This window comes from Sturnus vulgaris, chromosome 21, assembly GCF_052056855.1.
Source record: "Sturnus vulgaris isolate bStuVul1 chromosome 21, bStuVul1.hap1, whole genome shotgun sequence".
NCBI lineage: Eukaryota > Metazoa > Chordata > Aves > Passeriformes > Sturnidae > Sturnus > Sturnus vulgaris.
In genome coordinates this window covers 6487161-6508462 of record NC_142263.1, presented here as the reverse complement: position 1 = coordinate 6508462, position 21302 = coordinate 6487161, and the positions used below count along the sequence as shown (strand labels likewise).

The window sequence follows — 21302 nt, the reverse complement described above, 5'->3', positions numbered from 1 at the left end:
TACAGTTTAGGGTATGCTATTAGAAATGTTGGTTTAAAAACAGTCCATGTTAAAAATACAGAGAATAGTCCTTGTGGCTCTGAACCAGCACCATTATTAGCATAGAGCATGTTAGTTTTTGTTAAATGCAGTTCTGGCTGCTGTCAGCTCCAATCCAGCCTCCTTGTGACTGTACATCAGCTAATTTTACTTCATGAGTCAATTCTGCTATTTTCCTTTTCATGTCACAGAAAATGAGCTTAACTAAGTACTGCAATATGTTGTTGGGAAACACCTAGAAAAGGCATTCTGCATTCCACCGCCTCTGCCTCTTGATTTCAGTTCAGTGTGAAGTGGGGTTGCTATCTATTTATGCTGGACTGTAAGTATTCAGATTAAACATAAAAAACATGTAAAAAAAAAATCTCTGAAAGGCTTCAGAATCTGATCTTCTCTTTAATTGTCCAAAATATGTCACTTTTGCTATTGGCACTGAATGCCAGATATACATTTCTCATCGTGTGCTGTCATGCCAAACTGAGTCAGTGTTTGGGATTTAGATTAGAAAGGATACTAAGATGCCTAAATGGGACTTTTTAGTAGTAGGAAAAGCCTAAATAAAGAAATTGTTGCTTTCTTGTTTCCTATTTATATCTATAATTTTTTAGAAAACATCCACCAATTGCATTCACAGGCAACTTCTCAAAAAAAGCTGTATTTTTCCCATCATGGGAAACTGCCTAAACCTTACAGCAATGCCCAGAAAGTCAACAAACTCAGACCAAGGGAGGAAACATGTTAGTCAGGAGTCAAGGACCGTTCCCTGGAAACCCTCTGCCAAATACTCTTCCTGCTTAAATTGTTTATCAAACAGCAATTTCATTTGCCAGTAATTTTCTTCTGATCTTGTTTTTGTTATAACTGATTTCTTAACACAAGTTCCCCATCCAGTTTCCTCTGTGTCCCTGTCCCATGCCTGCTCCTCCGTGGGGTTGCTGAGCACAGGGAGCAAAGATCTCCAGTGAAGGAAAAAAAAATCAGAATTTAAATGTGTCCATGGATCAGCAGTTAAAGGAGAGGTGAAATTTGGCCTGCTAGAAGGGAGCCACTGGACAGCGTCTCCATTATAAATTTTATAGGTTTTCCCTAGTGCACATGCCTGTGGTTTAGGATTTTAAACTTATAACAACAAAAAATTCCAAGTTATGCCTAGCCCCATCTTTCCAAACCATATTTGTCATGGTAGGATAGTTTATTCATCCATTATCCCATTTCTGCAATGCCCAAAAAACATGAGAAGGGAGCAAAACACGAGGTGATTAGTTCAAGTCCATGGTAATTTTTTCCCATCCCTGAAGGAATTACTTTGTTGAAATGTGGTTTTAAAAGTATTTTTAGGTTGTTTTTTTAGTGTATATTTATACTTTTGTTGGTAAATATTTTATATCCCAATGTTAGGAAACAGCTGAAGTAGCTTTGAGATTGGAAATTGCATTTGAAAGATTGAAGGATTATTGAGTGGTGGCTAGGATGGACTCAGTCTGTAATCGTTAGCCTTGTTTTAAAAAATTAAAATTAATAGCACATTTAATCAAATTAAAATTGTGATTTTTTGTTCTAGAAGACAGCATAGTTAGGAGTTGGGAGAAGTTGACTAAAAGCTGAGCAACGAGTTCATTTTCATTTAGAATAAAAATAAAAAAGCTTGAGTTGTTTTTTGTTTTTTTTTTTCCCAAACAGCAAGTTCCCAGAACTCACACTGAAGCACACCTTTGTGTGTATATATATTATTGATTTATTGGTGGCAACCTGTATAGCAAGTTATAAATCCTGGTCTGTGTTACAGGACGTGTCTTGCTTAAAGCCTGGTCATGCTTCATTTACCAGCACAGCTTAGCTGGAAATGGGAGTAACTCAATACTTTAAATGATGTAACAGAGCTTAGTTAAAGAGTTGAGCTTTCTGATATTTAAACCACTCTTTAAAGACTATGTTTTACTTTGATCTGTGGTCGAAAGAATTATTTAATGTAGCTCATGAATCTGATCTTTCTTGGAAGTAAGGCATTTGCTGAAGGTGTGTTATTACAGAATGGCAGCATAATCCCCTTCCACCTGAGCACAGGCTGCTGCATTTGGGGTCAGACACATGGCAAGAGTAGTGCAGTCAGTAATTTGTATTTATTCATCAGTTAATTGCCTTTTATTTTATATGTTTTTCCAATTTAAGGGCCAAAACTCTTTTTAAAACCGTCTGCCAAAAATTTCACTTGTGGATCATGGGTCTTGTCTGCTTTGCTGGGATCACAAACACAGTACAGGTGTTTTTTGGGGCATGGTTGCTGTGCATTCTCTGGTTCCCAGTTTGCTGGGATCAGAATCACAGTGAAGGTGTTTTTTGGGGGCATGGATGCTGTGCATTCTCTGGTTCCCAGTTTGCTGGGATCAGAATCACAGTGAAGGTGTTTTTGGGGGCATGGATGCTGTGCATTCTCTGGTTCCCAGTTTGCTGGGATCAGAAATGTGGTTGAGCTGTTGGTTTTCCCTCCACGTCCTTCTCCATTCCCTGTCACCCCTGTGTGTATGGAGGGCTGAGGAGGGGACAGGGGACATGGGACAGGGGACAGGGGACATTCCTCCTGCCCCTATGGCTGTGACAGAAGTGCAGGGGATGGGAAGGGCAGCCTGGCCCTGGTGGGACCCAGTGTGCCACAATCTCCAGACCATGGAAAACATTTTATGTTCTCTGTGGCCACTTCACCCATGGAGTAATTGGCTGCTGTGCTGTGGTCAGGGCCATGGTCAGTGTGGCCACTGGCTTTGTGCTTTGGTCAGCCTTTGATCGTCCAGCAGATGGATTTTACACTGGGTCTTGCCTGGGCAAGGGCCGTGCAAGCAGCAGTGAGCTTCCTTTGGTTTCCCATCATTTATTTCATTTGGCAGAAGAAGATGCAGTTTGAATCCCCACCACCCTGTAGCTGCCCTGAAAGTCACAAATACTGAGCTGTGGCAATTTTTTTGTTTCTTTCACAGTGATTAATCAGCATGTACACGATGAACTTGATTTTATGTGTTCACAGGGTTGTATTGTGATTTTACACCACGGCCAGTGGATGGTGGGTGAGCAGATTGCTCCAAGCTGGAGCAGCCCTCACCACTTCCCACTGTCCCCTTGCTATCTCCATCCGAAATCCTCCTTCCTGGGAAGCCTCACTGCAGCAACACTTAAATTAACTCATTACTTTTTAGCTTTTTCTGTTGTGGGTATTGAAGGAACCGGTCTGAACTTTTGCTTTTAAGTGGAAGAGTGTGAAAATGGTGGTGTGGGAAGTGGGTGAAGCTGTAGGCAGCTCTGCAGCCAGCTGGCTGGGGATGTGCTGTGCTTGCAAAACCAAGGGAGCCCTCTCCCCAGCAAACACTCACTTTTTAGGGAATTTATGTCCTTCCCAAGTGTGATGAACTGCAATGCAAAATCAAGCAGAGTGTTAAGTAACTGGCTGGGGTGGGTTTGCTGACAGATTCTCGGAGCCCAGGCTGCAGGCCTCTGGGTGAGGTAATGGAGGCTGGTGGATTCACACTGGGGAATGCTGGTGGGGCTTCTGTGGGAGAGCAGCTCGGGACAAGGCTGGGAAAGGAGCAGGCTGGGGGATGCAGGGAATTCACCCTCCAGGTGCCTTTTAGCTCCCCAGGGCTCAAGGTGAGTGGTGCTGCTGTAGGGCTGAAGGTGAGGCTGGACCTGCAGGGAACAAAGGGATTCGTGCCCATCTGGGGTAGAAACGGAGGAGGAGGAGAAGAGAAGCTTTGGGGTGAAGATTGAGGGTGCTGTGAATGAAGCCTGAGCTTCATTGTTCATTATTTCTGGAGAGAGGTGAGAGCACATCACCCTCGTGGTGCTGCTGTGAGCAGGGCTGGAGACCCCTCAGGCCTGGCACTTACACAGTCACTGTGCACCTGGGCTTGGGGGGATGGAAACAAGGAGTAAACAATGCTGGAAGAGGAAAAACTGCCTTTTGAAATAAATAGCCAATGTTTCATTATTTTCTTGAGTGAGAGAAAAGGCTTGTTCAGAACAGACCTTTGGCATTGGATAGTCTCCAGTTCTTTGCATTTTCTAAAAAGTTTTGAATTCAAGGTGTAGAAGAAAAGACAGGAATAATCATCTTGGCTCTGGCACTGCCAAGCTTTTCTCCCCGTAGTCCTTTTGTTGCTGGCATCAGTATTTGTGTGGCTTCTTTCTGCTGATTGCAGCTCATTTTGAAAAGCCAGCGCTGCCTTTCCCCTCTTGCAAGATAGTTTGATGGGAATTACCTACATTTGTGCCACTGGCTGTCGTTGTGAGCAAACAAAGCCACAACACCCTTTCTTTTTACATTTTCCTTTTTTTTTTTTTTTTTTTTTTTTTAGTAGCCTGCTAATTAAGGTAATTTTATTGATAGCTCCATTGGCACCTCTGTTCTTGCTCTCTTTGTTCTGTGCAGTGGCCACCACACACGTTGACTCCTGTCCCAAAAGCATTGCGTAGGGCCCTAAATTTGTTCCAGTTAAAGCTTGTTTAAAAACTTACTTGGAGTCAAATTACTTCAGTATGCAGAAATAAAATGTGTTTATTGAAATTTTCTAACTAATTCTGCGTGTGAAAGGTACTTGCATCAGTTTGCCAAGTGGCAAAATGCTTCCTAAGAAATGTGTTTTAATGCTTGTGGATTTTTACTATTTTTTTTTCCTTCTGGAGTGTAAATTACAGGTATTCTGGCCTTTGTTATTTGTTGAGCAGTCACTGTTGTAAGATGGGGTCTTGAGATGTTATGCTCTTGTTGAACTGTTTGGTCTTTCCTTTTGCTTGTTTTAGAAAGGGGCTTTACAGCAAGGCTGACACAAACTCTGCTCACAGAATCCTTACAATATTTTGCCTTTCTTAGCACTTTCGGCTTTCAACTGGGGCTGGCCTTTTACAGTCAAAACAGACATTAATAAAAATTCCCAGTGTCAGCTCTGTGGTTTCTCCCCCAGTCATAATCTAGAGCTTTATCAGGTGAACGTGGCTTTGTTTTTCCAGAGGAGCACACCAAGCTTGCAAAGTATTTTATAAATTCTGAAATATTTCTGAAATAGTTACATAATCGGTACATTGGCTTCTGGGCAGGTGCAAACGATGGGGTTTTGAGACTGAAGGGTGGAATGCCTCATGGAGCAGTCAGGGAAATGTGAAATTTCCCCAAGACGAGTATGCTGTGCAGAGTTGTTCCAGACACTTCCACCCTGGTGTCATCCTGGCACAGGGAAATTTTCCTTTAATAGGAAATTAAAAATTGCAAAAAGCTACATTGAGAGCTTTGATAGATCTGACAAACGCAATCCTGTGAGAGGATGAAAACAGAAATGAAACTTCTGAAAATTCCTTTCAGTAGCAGATTATCAGTAAACTGGGGAACTGATTGAACTGGTGATAAAGGGAAATACCTTAAGCACACAGAAACAGGATTTCGGGGGAAGTGGTTAATGCTACATTTACTGGTAGAAAATTCCTAATCTACACTAAGTTGTGGTTTGTGTTGCTCCTTGTAACAAGTGAAATGAGGTTTATGGTGAAGCACAGAATCATTAAGAAAAGACCTCTGAGATCATCGAATCCAGCCTGTCACTGATCTCTACCTTGACAACTAAACCAGAGCACTGAGTGCCATGTCCAGCTGTTCCTTGAACCTTTCCAGGGATGGGGACTGCACCTCCCTGAGCAGCCCATTCCAATGCTTGACCACCTTTTCTATGAAAAAATTCTTCCAGATGTCCTGTTAATCTCTGCAGCCATGCTTAAGGCTTTCAAAGGCACAGCTTCAGCTCTGCATCCATGTCTGGAAGCCTACCAGGAAATAATCAACTTGTCTTAAAATCGTGATATGTGTTTCTTGTTCCACTGTAGGAGCTTTGTGGTAAACGCAGCAAGGATTAAACATTTAAATATGGGAGAATTACAAAAGTTTGGGATACAGTTATGTCACAGTACTTACAGATGGTTATTACAGGTTTTTGTAACTTCTTCCATGTGGGCCATGGGAATAGTGGTTCAGAGCAGAGACTGAGGACTAATTATGGTTGTTGGAGCAGCTTTTGGGGGAATTGGAATGCTGAAGTGTGGTGGTTTCTTTGGTTGTGAAATGCCCAAGGCAGGGCAGTGGCCAGTAACTGTTAGAAGTGGATGAGAGAACAGAAACTTCATAAATAGCCAAGAAAGTTCAATTTTTTTTCAAACTTGATTTCCTAAGTGAGTAATTTTTAGGACTCAGCTTTGAGAGCAGCCACCCAGCAGCTCCCAGGTCTCAGGCCTGGAAGGGCTGACTTGAATCTTCTAATTATGGAAAGGAAAGGCCTTGTTGTGCTGAACCGGTCAGTGGTGCAGACCTGCTGCTGGGTGATTATCAAAGAATGCATCTGGTAGGCAAAGACATGTCAGCCATAAAGGAAAACAACCTTGAAACTCGCCTGCAGTGAGCCTGCAGTTTCGTAATTACTTGAGGTCAATCTAATTGCAGGCTGTGCCAAGCAGGGGGATTCCACAGCCCCCTCAGTCCAGCTGTGTTTTCCCACCTCCCTGCTGGAATGGTGCAGAAACTCCTCGTGGCCCTGAGCAGGGAGCTGATTCCATGCAGCAGAAGTGAGGAAGGGAAGGATGGGATGGATGTTTCCAGCAGGCTCCCTCTGCTCTGGTGGGTCCCCTGCAGCCGTGTCACTGTGGGGTGACAGAGGCAGGATGGACAGGGAGTCTGACACAGTCTGGAAATACCTGAGTTAAGAGAACATCAATCCACTCCAAGGTGATTGTTGTTACACTGGATAGTGGACTGACCCTCCTAGTTTTAGATTTTTCATTTCTATACTGCCTGAAAGAAAGCTTTTAATGTTTGTTTTCTGGGGACTGCTTCTAATGACTCCCACGCTTAGGAGCATAAGACTTTCTTGTCTCCTCTCCTCCCACTGCCTCCCTCCCACCTCCAGTAAATTTGTTGAAATGGGTCAAAGCAGAAACCCTGGAGAGAGTTCTTTAGTTATCTCTGAACTGTGCCTGCCCTAAATCGATGGGACTTTGGGGCAGGGGGAGGGATAATGGTCTTGCTTCTTCTCTCAAAGATGTGCTCCAAGCAGTGACTCCCTTTCTGCAGGTGGCTATTTTGGGCCAGAAAGTTCATTAGCCAGTGTTGAATCAGTGGAACTGAAGCTTCCAGGCTTTGAATCCTTTCCACAGCCAGGTCACTGCTGCAACACCTTTGAGCCCTGGTTTTGTTTGCTTTTCATTGGAACACTTTTGATTTCAAAGGTGTGAAGGATGATACTGAGGCATGGGCTCCTATTTTTGACTCTCCAACACACTTCTGTGCAGAATTACATCTCCTTTTACTTGTTATCTACTTAGAGAGTGATTGCAAGTGTTTACATGTGAGTGTTACACAGTACTCAGGTTCGAAATATTGAAGTTACTACTATTTGCTCCTTAAAATTAGCTTGCTTGCAGAAATAATGCATTGGCCACATTAATTTTATTTTTAATATTGGGCTATCTCATGAGATCAAATCATAAAAGTATGAAAAATCTGCCATTAGCCCTTGGGGGTTGTAGTCCTGTATCTATTATTAGGTTTAAATAAATGAAACTAGCATTGTACACTGTTCAGATCAAGTAAGGAAGAAAAGATTAGTGATTTTCCAAACAGTTTTGATTTGGGTCTTATTAACTATGACATGGCTTGAAGATTTAATACCTTATTTTGTATCAGACCTGCTGCTCCTCAGCTGGAATTGCATCTTACCCTCTCAGTAGCTCATCAGTGCAAGATCTGGAGCTCGTGGGCTCCAGCCCCCAGAGTCAGACAGCTCAGTGCAATGGTGTGCTGGCACTTCTCCCTGGCAACGTCTGTGCCTGATATATCACTGAAGGAAATGTTTTGTGGGGAGGAATTATCAGACCTGTCCCAGAAGGAATTCAGAAAGAAATGGGAAAGTGCCTGGTGGAAGTGCACTGTGGCACTGGTGTCAGCCAGGCAGTGAGGGTGGTGAGAAAGTCCTTTGGCATTTGCTACCTGACTCTTCATTGTAGCACAAAATATGAAATTCATTTATTAACCAGTTCTTTTTCTTTCTTGTCCCTAAACTTGGAAGCACAGGTCTTTAGAAGTGTTGCATTTCCATTGGTCAGGTTCCTTGCTAGCACTCGATATCAGAAACCAAAGCACACTGGGTTCTTTGCTCCACTGAAATTCCCTCTTTCTTCATGATTTGTGTTCTTTTTACTTGGCTCTAAATGTGTGCTTCCTTTTTAAATATAGTTTTCCAAGTTTCTGGCCGTACCAGATTGTTTATATTTTTTAAAAGCCTTCTGCTTAGCCGTTATATTGCTCTTTATAGTTCTGCTTAACCACATTGGTTTCTGTTGCTCTTTTTTCTTGCATAAACTTAGCTGGGATGAATTTCAAATGTGGTTTATCCAACTGTTAAGTATTTCCCACTTTTCTGCAATAGATTTCACATATGTTACAGAATTCCAAACCAAGATCTGGTGGACATATTGCCCTGTTTCTTTACTCAAAGTCAGATATAGAAGGATTTTTAAGTATTTCAATGCCAATATTGAGGTCACTGGTCTAGCACACTGCTTGGCTTCAAATCCATTTGTCATATTGAGCTGGTTTCCAAGGATTAGGATAATTATGATCTATATATTTATTTTAAAATGTTAGTTTTATACCAGTAAACCTTAAGGGGAAAAAATATTGGTCCTTTTGAGATGGGAACACAGAAGGTTTTTATTTTCCATCCAGAGGTCAAACTGTGGAGTTACATAAGACAAATGTCCATCCATCCATCCATCCATCCATCCATCCAGGATTTACCCATTCAAAAATGTATCTAAAATTAGGAATTAGGCTTTTTTCAGAGTATTTAGACAGTAGTATTTGTGTCTAGTAACAAGTCAGTGACTTGACCATCTATTTGGGGTCTGGTATTAGACCTGACAGGAGGTCCCAGGTTTGTGCTTTTGGTCCCTTACAGGTGGTTGAGTTCTGAACAAATTCCAGAAGCATTGCAAAATTCTGGTGGGGAATATTGGGAGTTTTGCAGGCAGGTTGGAGGCACCTTGGCAGAGGGATGAGGTGAAGGTAGTCTTGCTCTAGCATGTTGTTCTCACTTTTCATGAACTTTTCTCATAGCCAGGTTTTTCTCTTTTTGAGTTAATAAAAAGATAAAACAGTGCCAAATTTCTTTTCTGAATTCTTGATTCTCCCAGTGACTTGGGGAACGATGTCTGTAGCTGAATGGAGGGGTTTGCCTTTATTTTTTTATATGATGTGGAAATACTGCAGCAGAGGCACAAACTGACACAGAAGATTGAGTATTGTTGGTTTATGCACTGATAAGTGACCCGTTCAATCTATTATGGTGACATTTGGAGGCACAGCACTGAGTGGAGGAATTGGGATGGGGATAACACACTTGGAAAAAGCTGGAAAGCAATGGGACCTGTGCTTCAGCTCAGTAGAAACAGTTGGAAGATACTCTGGCATTCATCAGGTGCTTAAAAAAAAAATACATGTTTTAGAGAGGAAATGGAGTTACCTGCTAATAACCTTGGAGGAATAGATTCCAATAATAGGAAAAGATAATTTTGTATTCAAATAAGGCAAGACTTAAATGGAAAAGAGCACTGCAGTGGCAGTATGGAATTATACACAGCATGCCAGAGGAGATAAGAGTGACTGAAATGTAACCAGTCCAGATTCAAGTATAAGGTTAACCAATATTTGAATTAATACATTTTTATAATAGGATAACTCAAAACAGAGAAAATCAGTATCTTTAAAATGCAGACAGGTGAAAACAAACCTGGTTTGAATATGTCCAAGATCTGTAATCTTCACTGGATTTGGGAATTTATTAGGAGGTTTGTTGTGTATTGTGTGCCATTGCTCCTGTCCTGTGTAATGCTGGGGTGGAGCCATGAATAGTTTTGAGGAAAATGGTGATGTTTTGGTTGCAAGATGGAATCCAAAGGGTTGTAAAGCTTCACTTGCTGTTGTTCTGGAGGTCAGGTCTCTGGAAGCCTGGTGCTTGTTCTGTGCTGCTCCCTACTTCCATCTCCATATTCCCAGTAACATGATGTGTATGTATGAGGGGGTTTGGGGTTTTTTTTTATTTCTGTGACAGAACTCTGACTGTTTATTTTTTTTTTCTTTTTGTTTGTATTTCTTTTTCTTAACAGAGAGAGCTCGATACCACAGCAACAATATTGGCGAACCGGCAAGATGAAAGTGAGCAGTCCAGGAAAAAACTTATTGAGCAAAGTCGTGAGTTCAAGAAAAACACTCCAGAGGTAAGAGAAAATCTGTCCCAGTCTCTTGCTGTGGTAGGTGGTCTTAGGCATGTGGAAGTGATGATTTCTTCTTAATGGTTTATTTCTATCATTTTCTTGTATGTATTGCCAGGTCCTTGTCTAAACCTGCTTATGTCTGATGTTTTCTTCATCAGGGAGCTTTTGCATTCTGTAAATATTGAAATGTGGATTGATGAAGCATCAACACTGGCCTTCAAACAGGCTTGCTCTAAATTATATAATAATGTAAAACCTGGAGAATTGCAAAAAAAAAAAATTCTTCACCAATCCAAACTCTCGGAGCACTTGGATGTAGAAAGTGACATTTCACTGCCTAAATAAATCTATATCAAGGGCATAACTTCAAAGGTGCTCATTTTTCCATCAAAAATCAAATTAAGTTTCGCTGTTGATTTGACTGGAAACACAACAAGGTCAGGGCTGAGCCAAACTCCCCTGGGAGGATGTGCATGGAGCACAGGTGTGGGGTAAAACCTGCAGGGGTAAAAGCAGTGGGAAAGCTGGGCAAGGTGAATATTCTGTGTGAGAAGCTGGGAGTGTTTAAACTCCTCATGTGCAGTTCCCTCAAACCCACGGATAATCTCACTTGGTTCCCTGCTGAAAGCAGAGCAGTGCTCAGGGCTGGCTGCCTCCTCTGTTTGTTTTGTGGATTTGGGTATTTTTTTTTCCCTGCTGATTGCCAGCAATCTGTTCATCCAGCAATGTTGTGGCATTTCAAAGCCAGTTCCAGATAAGTGATCTGCCAGCACCAACTCCTTCCAAGCCTCTTCCTGGGAGGGAAGCAGCAGGCAGCTCTCCTAACCTTTAGTGCTGCTTCTCCAGCAGCAGATGCTGCTCAGCTTCCTGTGGCTGCAGAGGGAGGGATGCTGACCCAGAATGGGGAAAGGCAAGGTGGGGAAGAGGCAGGGTTGTTTTTCTGGTGCCCTGAAGAGGCTTTGTGGGGCAGAAATCAGTTCTCTTTGAAAAAAAAAGAGAATTTGGGGACTGCAGCTTTGAAGGAACAGGACTTTTTAAAAGGAGTAAAAGAATTTGAAGAGTGAGTTCAGGAGCTGTGAGAGGGTGAGTTGATTCCCTTTGCAAACTATTGGGAAAAGAAGGAGGAAGGAGAGAAATGGAAGAATATGGAGAGTGTAGGAAATTGTACAGAATCCAGAAAATACATGGAATTCTAGGGCCACATTTTCAATTGTTTGCTAGAAGCTGAAGTTCATACTACAAAACCTAACTTGTTTCCTGCTGCCTTCCTTTTTTTCCTGTAAGTAAAATGACAAATTCTTCAGAATGTGGCTGTAGCTGCCCGTTCCCATCTGATGGCATGTTGCAGATTTCAGGAGGATTTCTTTAAGCCAATTTTATTTCTGTGGAGCAGAAGGAGCAACAAACAAAAACCCCCAAGACACTGCACTTTTAAAGTGCATTATGAGAGCACCTTGGTAACTCAGTGGGAAAGGAATGTACAGAGTGGTAATTACTTTCAGGGATATAGTGGGAAATGATATGCAATTAGTCCTTTCCAGTAAGGAAGATACAGAAGTTAAATAATTTGGTGGGAAGGTTTTAAATATTATTTTACAAAATACAATTCTGTAGCCTCTGTTCTCTTTCAGAATACATGAGTTTTATTTATTCAGGGACTACATTCAAAACAACACTCTGAACATCCTCAGTGTTTGAGGAAATTGGAATCTCTGCTAAGTTCTACATCCTCATCTTTTGTCCTGGGACCCCTGTGAAACCACTTTCCTTTATAACCTTGCATGAAAGTTTTGGGTTCTTTCTTTGTCTGCCTTCTCTGCCGTGGTGCTCTTCTGCAGCTTTGTTTCTGAAGAGCAACTTCTACTTTCTCTGACAGAGATACAATGAAAATGGGATCAAAGAATTAAAAGAAAGTATCTGATCTGTAGGAGCAGGCAGCTGTAGCCAACTTGAGATGTAATTTTTGCCCCCAAGGGGCAGGGAGGGAGCTCAGATGTGGAAGGTCTGTCCTGTCCAAGGGATTTGGTGTGGCAAATGTGGGTGTCCAGCTGTCCCTGCTGGAAAACTGCACTGCATTTCCTCCTCACACAAAACTTACAGCATGTGCAGTGTGTGTTCACTTTCAGTTGTTTTTTGCACTCCCAAAAAGCAGGGAGGGCTGTGAACATTCCTCAAAACCTGAGCAGTTTTGGGAGGCAGTGGGAGATCAGAAGGCAGGGTCAGTAACTGCAGCTTTGTCTGGAAACCTCCCCAGGATGGGAAACATCCTTGAGGTGGACAGGAATGCACAGGGAGCCACTGGCATCTCCAAACTGATACATTTAAGTTCCTAAAACATCCAACATGCTCTTTTTCATAACAAAAGAGTTCTGTGATAGAAAACCAGCCTGCATGCAGAATGTTCTTCAGATAGATAAATAACCCAGTGTACAGCTCAATTTAAATTTCCATGATGAAGTAACAACTTTCTTGGCATTAAAAGAAGAAACAAAGCCACAAAGATGGAATTGTTAAATGTAACAATCTGTTTCAGAATTGTACTTTTCCATTTTGTGTTTCACCCTGCCTGTATCCCTGTCAGTGCAGCCCTGCTTTAGGCTGTGCCAGCATCTCTTTTCCTCTCCCCTTGCCAGTCCCACCATAAATCAGGAGACAAATGTGGATTGCCTTGACTTTCCTATTCACTGCTGCCTCTAGACTTTCCATAATATTGGCTTGAAAGTTATCTCCTGTGCAGCAGAAAAGGATTCAAAAAATTGCTAATGAAGTTGAGGCTACTTCTGTCTCTTTTTACTTTAAAAATTGTGACAGATCTATTCGGGTCATTTCTGCCTTCCTTGCAAATTATCAAATTGCTGCAAAAGCAATACAATGTTTTCATGTTTGGAGGAATGACCCTAAGGCTTTTGATATTTAAAAATGTTAAAATACTATTTCTGTCTTGGCATACTGGGAGATGACTCTGGGAAGTAGTGTCTCATGTTTGGGAACTTAATGTGAACAGAAAATTCAGCAGTGCTTGTGCAGAAACTTTCAGAAAGGGTTCTTAACCTGTTATTGCAAAAATACTCTTTGCCTCCTCACACCTTTTAGGAGGTCATGCCAGACCTGCTGCTCATAGATGTTTTGGAGTATTTTCAGTCTCAGTTTGTTTCCCTGTGAGCAGCTACTGTGGAAGGCTGAGACTGGTCAGGAGATTACTTGAAACATCAATTTTACATGACTGTTACTTGGAAGACATCTCCAAATATATCATGTGAATTGCCAGCCTGCATCAGATGATTATTTTCTTACAGTGACAAATCCTGAACTGTTGTGACCAACTGTGGTATTTCTGGGGTGTTTTAACCTCTGTGAAATTCTTGTTTTGCTTAATCCTATCTTCATATGTCAATTGTGGTGTGAATAACAGAATGTCTGAATGACTATCTTTGAGAGATGGGGTTTTTTAGACTCTAAATAATTCCAGGTGCACAGGTTAATAATTTTTGGCACGAAGTGTAGATAGTCCCTAATGTTGTTGCTTTTGTTTTTACCTGGATTCTTAGTTCAGTAACCACTTTTTGCTTACCTATTTCTGTTTTAAATGTTGAAAAGCTTATCTAAAACTCCACTTTTAAGCCTGTTTAACCTGTAACTCTCCATTGCTTTTCTCTAAGATTTGGCCAGGTAAGCCAGGTAATATTGGGGTTATTACCAGGCTCACCTAAACCAGGGGTCATTAAACTGGGCACAAGACAAAAGACCAGCCTGGGGAAATGAAATAAGCAACTAATTTTGTAATGGGAGCTCATGAGCTCTACAAAATCAGGCAGATGTGAGGTGCCTGCATAAAGGCCAGATTTGGAGACAGGAGCTTGTCTTCTTATTGTGAGCCCTGGATTTTATCCTGATGGGTAAAATGGTAAATTGGATGGGTGATTCCTCACTGGTTTTGCCCCTTTTCAGTTTCTGGGTTGTAAATGAACCCAACTGGTGAGATTGAGAAAGTTAAGATTGCCTTTAAATGCCCAAATTGCCATCTGAATCCTGTACAGCAGATTAAAGGTTCAGTGGGCAGAGATATGGAGGGATGCTGGAGAATCTCTGAGCACAGAAACATAAATTCTCAAACAAAGATGCTCTGGAAGAGGGAATATGGGAAAGTTCTAGCAAGCAAAATAATAGCTGAACATTGACTGGGTGGAGGGGGCCTGAGCCCTTGGTTCATCTCAAATAAATGACATTTACCTGCCTACATCAAAGCTGTTTTCCATCAGTGTCACCCAAACCATCCCTGTCATCCCCATCCTGCTCCACCACAGTTCTGCAGTGCCCCAAAGAGAAAGAAAGAAGCCTGTAGAATCTTCTGTTACACAAGTAATGGTTTTATTCCTCATGTTGTGTGTCAAGGTGATGCATATCTTTAAGATCCACGAGCTTTAAAAAAAATAAATCATTGTAATTGCAAGTCATAAGGGACTCAAGGAAATTAAGAGTTTTTATGGAAGGGCTCAGTTTTTCAAAGTGCAAAATTCCTAAATTCTTTGTCTCCAGTGTTTCTGGCATATTCTATTGAAATATCCAGTCTCTACAGCAAAAGATAATTAAATTAAGGGTAAAAAAAAAATAAATTTCTGCAGTTTGAATTAGTTCTTGAAATGAGAGCAGGATCTTCAGAATTGTGGGTAATGTTGATTCCCAATGACTTTGCACAGTCAACTTTGGTCTAGTGTGTGTGACAAAGTGGAAATAATAACAAAATCTACTGAAAACACACAGTCTGTCTGAGGATAATTGATGTTCTCAGTGTCTGTGTACACAGGGGTGAATATTGATTTGCTGCCATCTACAGCTGGGTTGTTCCACTCTTTTTATTGTTTTCTTTTTTCCTTCCCCCCTCCTTTTTCCTTTTCCTACTTTCCTCCTCTTTTTCCTCTCTTCTTTCATTTTTCCTCTTTTTTTCCCCCCCTTTGATGAATACATCTCCTTAAGGATAATATTTAGGTGCCATGTCCTACCTTCCCACATTTTTATTTTCAAGAGCTTTGTTTGCCAGATAAATTATTTTTACGATAATTTGTGCTGCATGGGCTTGGTATTTCAAAAGCCAAGTGGAGAAGTAAAATTATTATTATTATTATTATTATTATTATTATTATTATTATTATTATTATTATTATTATTATTATTATTATTATTATTATTATTATTCTTTTCCAGAAAAATTATAAAATCTATCTCCATATCTTTAAATGTGATCTGAACACCAATCTTGTGGAGTCAGAGGGGTTAAGTCAGGTCTAACCTTATCCTGGGTGGATTATTTAATATATATTTCACTTTAGCATATTCTCTTTGTTCACAAGAAACTCATTAGTGTTTCTAACATCTATTTCTATATTATGATCTCTTGCTGCCTTTTATTAGAAGTGAGAGGACACTCAAAAAAATTATAATTCACAGTTCTATTTTTCTAGGATTCTCCTAAAACTGACCTCCATTGACCATTCCTACCATACTCAGTAAACTTCATGAATATATATTTTTTAATAATTGTCTTTATTGTCTTAACTTGTGCTGCTCCCAGCAGGGCAGGGTGGCAGCAGAGGGTGGGCAGCACAATCTGTGCAATTTATTTGGGAATAATAACAGGGCTTGAGAAAGTCCTTTCAGCAAATGAGGCCATGTTTTGGGGATTATTGCTATGTAGGATTTCATAGTTCATGATTTTCAATCAGCATTTGTAAAGGTCTGAAACTCAGGAAAAGAGTTCCCCTGCCCTGCAGAAGTCATGACTGTGTTATGTGTTATTAGACAGAGAAGTTTATTTTAAAGCATTTTTCTGAAACCATATGGCCTGGGCCACTTTGAGTTACTGCTTCTCTCTCCATTTGCTTTCAAGATACCCTTAAATCAATTTTCTACAACACATTTACCTCAAAAGTCTTTTTGTAAATCTGAAAATATACAGGCAATTACTTCATTCAAGAGCTCCAAAAATATTTGAAAGGGGGACACATCTGATTCAACCAAACTCATCAGAATAGTTGAACAAATTAATTCGTCTGAAGTCACTTGCTGTTAGTAATGTAGATTTATTTCATTTGAGCATTCTCCTGGTTGAGCATTCTTGAGAGCTGAAGAATTCACTTTTCTTCTCCCAGCATTGGTTGCAGGTATTGGATTTCAGTAATGCCAAGGGTGCAGCATTTTCCATTGCAGAAAAGGAGAAAAGGGGATATTTGGGGAATTACTGTGATTTACAAAGGGACACACTTGTAAGCAAATATTTACAAGTTAATCTCTCTTGTTAAGCCTTTGATGCTGTCACTGAAAGAAGGCAAAGCAAACAGTTTGTTTTTCCCTGGGTGTTCTGCCTTTGCTTGAACCTTGCAGGGCTGACCCAGTTGGAAAGTGGCCAGAGCAGGGCAGGGGAAGGTTGGGGGTGAGGGCTGGAAGAGCTGAACCTTTTCAAGGTCACAACTCAAGGAAAAAAAGCAGAGTGTGACAGAGCATTTGTCATCCTTCCTCCTGCAGAATGGTTCTACTTTATGTAGTGTGCATTAAGATAGAACGTGATTTATTGATGTATCATTGACTGGCTTTTAAGGGAAAATATTTAGCTGAAATAGCTGGGATTTTTCTCACTGTGGTACCAACAATTACAGCTATTCTTTCATTCTATTTTATGGTAAGCTAAGTATAAAACTTGGAATTTATACGGAGATCACTCACAAAGTGAGTCTGAAGTTCAGTTCCTCATTTTGCTCTGAACAATAGTTTGACTTATTTTCAAGAGTTATAAAAATAACAGGCATCAATATCCCTGCTCTTCCTTCCTATGTGTATTTACCAAGCAAAGAAATAATAAAACACCTTCAATTAGTATTTTTCCTTTTTTATTTTGTGAACAAACATTCTGTAACCCTCAGCTCATCTGCTGGACCACCTCAAAGTCACCCAGGTGTAATTAAAGGAACATGTTGTTCTCATTAAAAGCATGATGTCAGGAATAATTCTTTGAACAGGAGTTGCCACTTCTGAGAGATTCTTGTCCTTGCTCTGACAAGTGAATAGCTGCATCTGCTTGAAAAAAAACCAGAAACTGTTAATTTGGAGAGTAAAATACTCACAAACCAAATGCCCAAAGTACAAATAATAGTTTGAAGTTTTTCTATTAAACACCTTCCCAAATGCCCCAAGTTTCTGCAGGGCCATTCTGCTGTGGTCAGTTTTGGATAAAGTCTTGATTTTTAGGTGGAGAAATGTCTGTGAAATGCTCTTAAAACCTATTTTCTTCCAGGAATTTTGAGTGTGTTTTGCTTGCTTAAGACAAAAAAAATGCTTCCTGGTAACAATTTTAAAGTAAATTAAATGACAGATGAGAATTAGAGCAGTTGAGAGTCATTTTGATTTTGGAATTCTTTTTGCATTAACACATCTGCAGTGTTGATGAATATATGGAAAAATGAAATTGTGCTTCTATCCTGCCGTGTCTCCAGTGTGACAATAAATCACCTTTTTTTCCTTTTAAAACGTCTGGCTTTGTAATTTATGTTTGCATAACCCATTACTAAATTCATAGTAGGTGTTTTAGTTGGCAGGCACAATTCCAGGGATTCAGTGGACCTATTTTAATACTGAGCTTTTGTTACTGTTCATAATTATGTGTAGAAATATATGTATTTTCTTAATTATAAAAAACCAGCCTGCTTTAACTTTGGATCTCCTCTCACTTCCTCCTCACAAATAGTGCTTTAAAGCTTTGAAAGAATTACTGCTTTTTTGACTTGAGAAAAGAAATGGATTTACCAGGCTGAAGGGTTTTTTCCAGTTTTGAAAAAACAAAACACCAAAAAAGTAATAAAGTACAAAAAGAAAAGTTGTGATGCATCCCTGGCGCTATTTAGAATTTTTTGAGGATTCTTTATATTTTATAGACCAGTTGTAAATATTTAAGGCAGCATCAAGACAGTATGCAAATAAAAGAAGTTTTATTAATAACCATTATCTGGCCTGTGGCAATAAATATGTATGACTCACATAGGAATAAACCCACCCAATAAATATAAAAGCCATACAAAACCATTAACAATTTTTAATGGACTTGCAGATGGAATAATTTAATGCAACTGTAGTTACTCAGGTTCCAGCTCCTGTAACTATTCCTCATCTCCTTGAAAGCTTTCATCTGAAATGCATTGCCACCATTCAGGATTCCACCTTGTCTCTGTTTAAAACCATAAAGCTGTGGTTTCACAATTTTTGAAGCACTAATGCTTATTTATGGCCATAGTTCTGCACTTTTTAAGTACAGAGGTGGTTATTTATCTATGGAACATCCAGTGACTTTTTAAAAAGGAAGTTTTTCTTTAGAAGCAGCAGCAGCAGCAGCACTAGGCTGTGTTCAGCAGGAAGGATGGGGAGCTGGGAATGAGCTCTGTGCTGGTCCTGGGCATCCCCTGGCCCAGGACTGCCCTGGGACAGAATCATTTCTTCATTGTTGTCACCCAGGGACACTGGGCTTGTGGTTCCCCCATCCCTGGAAATGTCCAAGGCCAGGTTGGATGGGTTGGAGCAACCTGGGATAGTGGAAGGTGTCTCTGTCCTGTGGAACTGGATGAGCTTTAAGGTCCCTTCCAACCCAACCCACCCTCTGATTCGATTATTATTATTACTTATTAAGATTGAGGCTGTTAAAGGACCCAAGCTTGGGATATTTCTGTCCCAAAATGGTTTTCTTGTGGTTCTCTGCAATGGAGAAAACGATGAAAAATGCTCAGCTCATAAATGAAAGCAGTTCTGGAATTGGATGAGGTAGCTACAGCATCATCACATCTCGTAAAAAGCTTCTGCTGTGGTTTTCTATGTGTTTTGTTTCCTACTGGGTAAATAACAGTAATTTAAAGTATTTTGAAGGATATGTCAGGTTTGTCAGTGCGTCCAAGTATGTGTTTGTGTGTGTGTGTGTGTGTGTGGGCACCAAGGAGCTTTTAATAAAATATTGCAAAAGAAATTGGTGCTGCTGGGCTGGAGCTGTGAGCAGAGGCACCTGCAGACATTGTGCAGGCTCCAAGCTGGGTTTAATCCGAAGCTTTCACTCGGATGGGCTGGGAGTGCTTTCAGAAACGCCCCGATGTGCTGAGACTTCTCAGTGCTGTTTGTCAGAAGCGATTTGAGGCGAACTCTTCAGCACTTTCTGTGCACTTTAGGGCATGTCCACACGTGCACTGGAGCTGTGCTGAGGCTGCTGCTTTGTGCTGTGGCCATTCCGAGGCAGCCCTAATGCGTTCCTTGGCTGGCAGCAGCGGGCGGCTCCTTTCAAGCCGGCTGGGTCTGGCTCCGGGGGCTGTGCTGCACTGAGCTCCCAGTGCCACATCTCCCAAGCCTTCATCTGACAAATTAACCCGGTGCTGATTGTCCCCTTTGCCTCTAAATCCTGCTGGTGAGGCACTCAACTGGGACGGGGCAGTCAGCAGCGCTGGGGGAAAACAAGAAGCCAGAGGTGGGATGGGGGCTGCTCTTATGGGAACCGGGTTATGATGCCCTGCAGTGCCTGGAACGCTGTCCCTTGCTCCTTGGGAAACTCCATCCATTGCTCCAATATATATATATCCATTGCTTTTTGGGAAATTATCCACTGCTCCCTGCACAGGCTCCTCAGGGCCTCCTTGGGCCGGGCAGTGCTCAGCCCCAGGAACCGGGATCAGATTTGCAAATCACTTTGGAGCAATCTCCTCTTGCTTTCCTGCAAAAAATCAACCAGGCACTTGGTTGCAGTGAGCGGGCAGTGGTCTCAGTGATGGGCAGTGTGTGAGATCAGAAGGAAGAAAATCACCCAGGTTCACTTCCATGCTGATCAGTCACATTATCACTCATGTGAATGCTGAAACTCAGCTTAAAACCAAGAGCTGGGTGTGGGAAGCAGCACTGCAGTGTGTGATACACTTTTAAACCCTGGCACCTTAGTGCAAAGGGCACGCTGCCCTTTGCTGCCCACGGTGCCCTTGGTTCATCCTTGCAGGTAAAATAAGGGCAGCAATAAAGAAATGAAGTGATGCTTTGTTAGGAAAGGGACGACATTATTAGTCTAAAAAAAGATTTAAACAAAATCAGCTAACTGGTTGAAGTAGTTCTTCAATTAATGCTTGAAAAAGCAATAAGTTTCAAATGTTCTTTCAGTCAGTCACAGGAAAAGGCATATATTAAGCTCACCTGTTGAGAGGATTATCTCTGCTAAACACACTCATTTTACTTGAGACCAAAATAGATCCTTAAAAAATTAATACTGAAATAGGTTTACAGCCGATAGAGAGATTTCCTTCAGACCTGTTTTGTGGTATGCTCATCTGCTTTTTCAGGAATTTTAAGCATTGAAGGAATGAAGTCAAAGCTGCTGCTTGTCTTTGAAATGGATGCCTCTTTGATAAGCCTCTGATCTCTGTACCCAGAGTTGTAGTAGCAGATTCAAACACTGATTGTAAAATTGGGAGACTAAAATGTAGCCACGACAGCTTCAAACACTCTGTCTCTCTGTCAGATTCAATGCACAGGACATTGCCAGGAGTTAAAACGATGCAAAATTAAAGTAGCCTACTAAATTTACCTGCCATGGAGAATCCACAAAAGAGCTGCCACTTCTAATCCTCCAATTCGTTTCAAATTATTATTTTTTCAAATTGGACTCCCTGATCTCTTCAGCTCAAGCTGTTGTAGAGATTTGAAGAGCTGTCTCTTCTTGTCAGATCACTGGTTTAATAATAATAATATCTTACGTTTATATAGTCCTTTTCATCCTGCAGCTTCCCAAAGTGCTTTACAAGCTCTCTATACACAAAATCATGCAACCACCTCTTGGGTGGCTGCTGCTCATCAGCTGCAGGAGTGTCTGGCAGCTCACTTGAAAGCACCAGGGAGGGGTAAAAGACATGGAGATGATCCCAGTGCATCCCAAGGGGATGAGAACCACTGCTGGGATCTCCTGC

General features: G+C 41.1%; 1 protein-coding gene across 6 annotated transcripts in view; it reads left to right on the top strand.

The window, feature by feature from the left end:
- The window catches only part of CUX1 (cut like homeobox 1), a 266427-nt gene that overhangs the window by 39728 nt on the left and 205397 nt on the right, over positions 1–21302 (top strand). For all 6 annotated transcript variants that reach the window (XM_088177069.1, XM_088177067.1, XM_088177066.1 and 3 more), the window contains exon 2: positions 10228–10338. In XM_088177069.1, the coding sequence (XP_088033195.1) occupies positions 10228–10338 (111 nt within the window). The remainder of the gene's footprint in view (positions 1–10227; positions 10339–21302) is intronic.